This window comes from Phodopus roborovskii, unplaced genomic scaffold (genome assembly GCF_943737965.1).
Source record: "Phodopus roborovskii unplaced genomic scaffold, PHOROB, whole genome shotgun sequence".
In the NCBI taxonomy this organism is placed as follows: domain Eukaryota; kingdom Metazoa; phylum Chordata; class Mammalia; order Rodentia; family Cricetidae; genus Phodopus; species Phodopus roborovskii.
In genome coordinates, this window is record NW_026126480.1 from 14,401,359 (window position 1) to 14,405,628 (window position 4,270).

The following is a 4,270-nucleotide window of genomic DNA, read 5'->3' on the forward strand; positions in this document are numbered from 1 at the left end:
TTTAAGTACTTAAATCAATTATTTTATGTGGATAGTTGTATTTTACCAATGTAGGAATTCACTCATTATGAATACTGTTTCTCATCTTAATATGACCATGTTTTGTTTAAAACATGCTTTACTTTCACAAGGATAAAGTTTTCTTGGTCTTGGTAGTCTATCATCAAAATAGGTAAACTACATTGAAGAAGCAGAAAAATTATGGGAAGGTTCATCCTAACTTTGTTCCACAGGCTAAGATTACACAAAGTTACATGTTTGACTATATCATAAACCATAGCTGGACTGTTGGAATCATAAATTTAAAAACATTGAGGGCCAACATGAATGATTTCATGAACTCTTGAATTAAAAATAAACATGTGATATTTGCATAGGAATAGGTAGGTAGGTAGGGAATGAGAGAGAGAGAGACAGAGAGACAGAGAGAGACAGAGAGAACATTGCTGTAGGGGAAAAAACTGAAGAGTTGACCCTCAAGATGTGACTAAAAATTGGCAAACCACAGAATCTGTATAGAATGGAAGGTTGATTTTTAAATATGTTAATTATTTTAGGTCATGAAAATACCTCCAAGAAGAAAATACTCCAACAATCTGTGACCATCACACACACACAAGAGTCCATTTTATAAGAATATTACCTCTCTTAAGTACCTTGTAAGTTAACAGGAAAGCAGTCTGACAAGTGATGCTGACTATATCCTACAACCACACAATGGGATCTCCTGCCACCTTCCTCCTCGTGGGCATTCCAGGTTTGCAGTCTTCCTATCTTGGGCTGGCCATCTCATTTAGTGCTATGTACAGCACAGCCCTCTTAGGAAACACCCTCATCATTACTGTGATCTGCATGGATTCCACGCTACAAGAGCCCATGTACTTCTTTCTATGTGTTCTGGCTGCTGTGGACATTGTTATGGCTTCTTCTGTGGTACCTAAGATGGTGAGCATCTTCAGTTCAGGAGACAGTTCCATCAGCTTTAATGCTTGTTTCACTCAGATGTACTTTATCCATGCAGCAACAGCTGTGGAGACAGGGCTGCTCCTGGCCATGGCTTTTGATCGCTATGTGGCCATCTGCAAGCCCCTACATTATATGAGAATTCTCACCCCTCATGTGATGCTGGGGATTAGTGTAACTATCATCATTAGAGCTGTTATTTTTATGACTCCATTGAGTTGGATGTTGAGTCATTTGCCTTTCTGTGGCTCCAATGTAGTTTTTCATTCCTACTGTGAACACATGGCTGTGGCCAAGTTAACATGTGCTGACCCTATGCCCACCAGTCTCTACAGTTTGATTTTTTCCTCCATCATTGTTGCCTCAGATGTGGCCTTCATTTCTGCCTCGTATACTTTGATTCTCAGGGCAGTATTTGGTTTGTCCTCAAAGAATGCACAGCGGAAAGCATTAAGCACATGTGGCTCTCACGTAGGGGTTATGGCACTGTACTATCTTCCTGGGATGGCATCCATCTATGTAGCTTGGCTAGGGAAGGACAAAGTTCCTCTGCACACCCAAGTGTTGTTAGCTGATTTGTACCTGATCATTCCACCCACCCTAAACCCTATCATTTATGGTATTAGAACCAAGCAGATCCGGGAGCGAATATGGAGTTTGCTGATGCATCGCTTCTTTCACCAGTCCACTCAAGGTTAATGAACACAAAGCTTCTCATACTTCGAGTTCCAGCCAACTGCAAGACAACTTTGAGATCTATGGACATGAACTGATTTACAGGTGAAGAGTGTCTTTGTATAACACTTCTATTTCTCACTCAAGTTTAACAGAAGTGATTGTATTTTCTGGTGTACTGATTTAGAATGCTACCGTATTGAAGTTTGAGTGAAGAATGTGTTTGCTATTTTGGTTTTTAAAAATTTTCCGTTCCAATCTAACATGAGTCTCTCTGTTGATGAAAGTTAGTTGTCACCTTTTCCCTTACTAGAATTTTCTTGTTCCTCTCCTCAGTAGTGTAAACTAGATTTTACTCTCTGGTTCAGCAATGAATCCATTTTATTTGGTTTCTGTGTTTATTTCTGGAGCACAAACCTCTTCCACCAGAACAGATTTTAGTTTATCTTATGTAAACTTAAGGTCAATGGTGTTGGCCTGTTTCTAATGAATGAACTGAACAAAGAAATCTGAAGCTCAGTAAAAGAAATCAATTCAGAATCTGTGATAAAGAGAATAATGCTCTGGGTCCAATCTCCTTCTGACACCCACACAATTTCTCAGGGCACACACACACACACACACACACACACACACACACATAGATTTGATTCATAATGTAATTGCCAATCTTAGTAAGACTAACTCTCTGATACAAAAATTCAAAGTTCTAGGAGAAATTACAGTACCATGTTGATTAGTTGTTCCCTTGATAGAATGAAGTGTTCTTCACCTCTTCTGATTAGCCTTAGTTTTAAGTCTATCAAGAAGCATCAGTACACTACTGACATAAAGACAGAACAATAATAGAAAAGAGAGCTCAAACCTAAACTCAGAGGTATAGTTGGTTAATAGTTCTGATGTTGGTTGTGGTGTTGTGAACACTGGACATTCAAATGCAAAACTACCAGATGAGACTCTTACCTTATACTACATGCAAAAATTAATTGAAAAAATATAAAGAGCTAGTTGAAGACTTAAAATCATGAAATTACAGAAAACATTTATCATTGCAAATATTTCTTGAATATGACATCTAAAAGTGTAGGCAGCAAAAGTGAAAAATAGGTAGATGAAACCCAAAGGAACAGAAGTAATTTTGTGTAACAAAAGACAAAATAGAATGCAAAGATACCATACAAGATGGAAGAAGATATATTAGGATTGTATATTTAATAAGAATTATTTACGTAGTAAATGATGAAATATAATTCAACAACAACAAGAACAACAACAAAAATCAGATACTCAAAGTACAACAGATATTTCTGTAGAGGCTATGCACAAATGACTAGCTAGCACATGTGGAGATGCTCTTTGTCACTAATCATTACAGAGATTAAAAAAAAAAAACTACAGTTAGATAATACATTTGACTTGTAGGCATGATCATGAAAATTCAAACCAAATCAGCAGCCCCCAATGTAAATATCAACCTAGGGTGAAAATTTGGATAAATGGGAACTCCTTTTCAGTCTCAGTGGAAATTGTGATAGGAAAATCCCTGTGTAATAGGTAATAGGTAATAGGTAATGTGGTAACCTATGAAATATGAATAACAGGGCTGATATGATGCAGCAATCCCACATCAGAGACATTCACAAACAATAGAAATCAGGGTCTGCAAGCCTTATTTATTGGTAATCACATTCATGGCATCACATGGATGTGCTAACTATATGAAACCAATGAAATGTGTTTTGATGTAGAATCTGCAGCTTTTTTGTTGGTCTTAGATGCTTTGGGCACTTCTCTGAATCTCAAGTTCATCTATGAGATGTGGGTATATTGACAGCAGTCCTTCAGAGGACTATGAAACCAAATGTAGAAATCTTAGGAAAACACCCATTAGAGCAGTGGTTCTCAACCTGTGGGTCACAACCCTTTTGGGGCTTGAATGACTCTTTCATAGGGGCCACCTAAGACAACTAGAAATAAAAGATATTTAAATTATGATTCACAACAGTAGCAAAATTTCAATTATGAAATAGCAATAAAAATAATTTTATGGTTGGGGGTCACCATAACATGAGGAATTATATTAAAGGGTCACAGCATTAGGAAGGTTGAGAACCACTGCCTTAGAGGTTCTGGAATATTGAAGAATTTAAAAAAGTAATCAGGGATGGTATAATAGCTCAGTGGGTAAATGCACTTACTGTCATGCCTGACAACCTGAGTCAATTATCAGGAGTGACCTTCACATGTGCACCATGGCATGGACATGCCTGCACACATATACACAATAAATAAATAGATAAGTAAACAAACATATGAATGAAAGAAATGTACTAAGGAAAAATTAAGCTTGGATCATTTGCTTTTCTTTCTAGAGGTTTGCTGCATCATTAGTCTAATGTTTAGAAACCCTCTGGGGGCTAGAAGACACAAACACTGTTCACCCTCCAGGCTCTTGACTCCTCACAGTCTGGGATGCCAAAGGGACTGTGTACGAAGAAAGCCAGTCTCTGGAGGGGTCTCAGTGTTTGGCTGCTGGGCAGAGGCCAAGAGCAGTGGTGTCCAGGGAAGAGACAGGTGACTGAGTAGCTCATGGGAAAGGGAGTCTCCCAATGGGGGATATTTGGAAAGAACC

At 38.1% G+C, this 4,270-nt stretch overlaps 1 protein-coding gene across 1 annotated transcript; it reads left to right on the top strand.

The window, feature by feature from the left end:
• The first annotated feature begins 672 nt into the window (after positions 1–672).
• Positions 673–1,662, top strand: LOC127228052 (olfactory receptor 52I2). Its single transcript, XM_051192490.1, has one exon. It carries the CDS (start codon positions 691–693, stop codon positions 1,660–1,662), a length of 972 nt encoding a protein of 323 aa, XP_051048447.1. The 5' UTR covers positions 673–690.
• Positions 1,663–4,270: the final 2,608 nt, after the last annotated feature.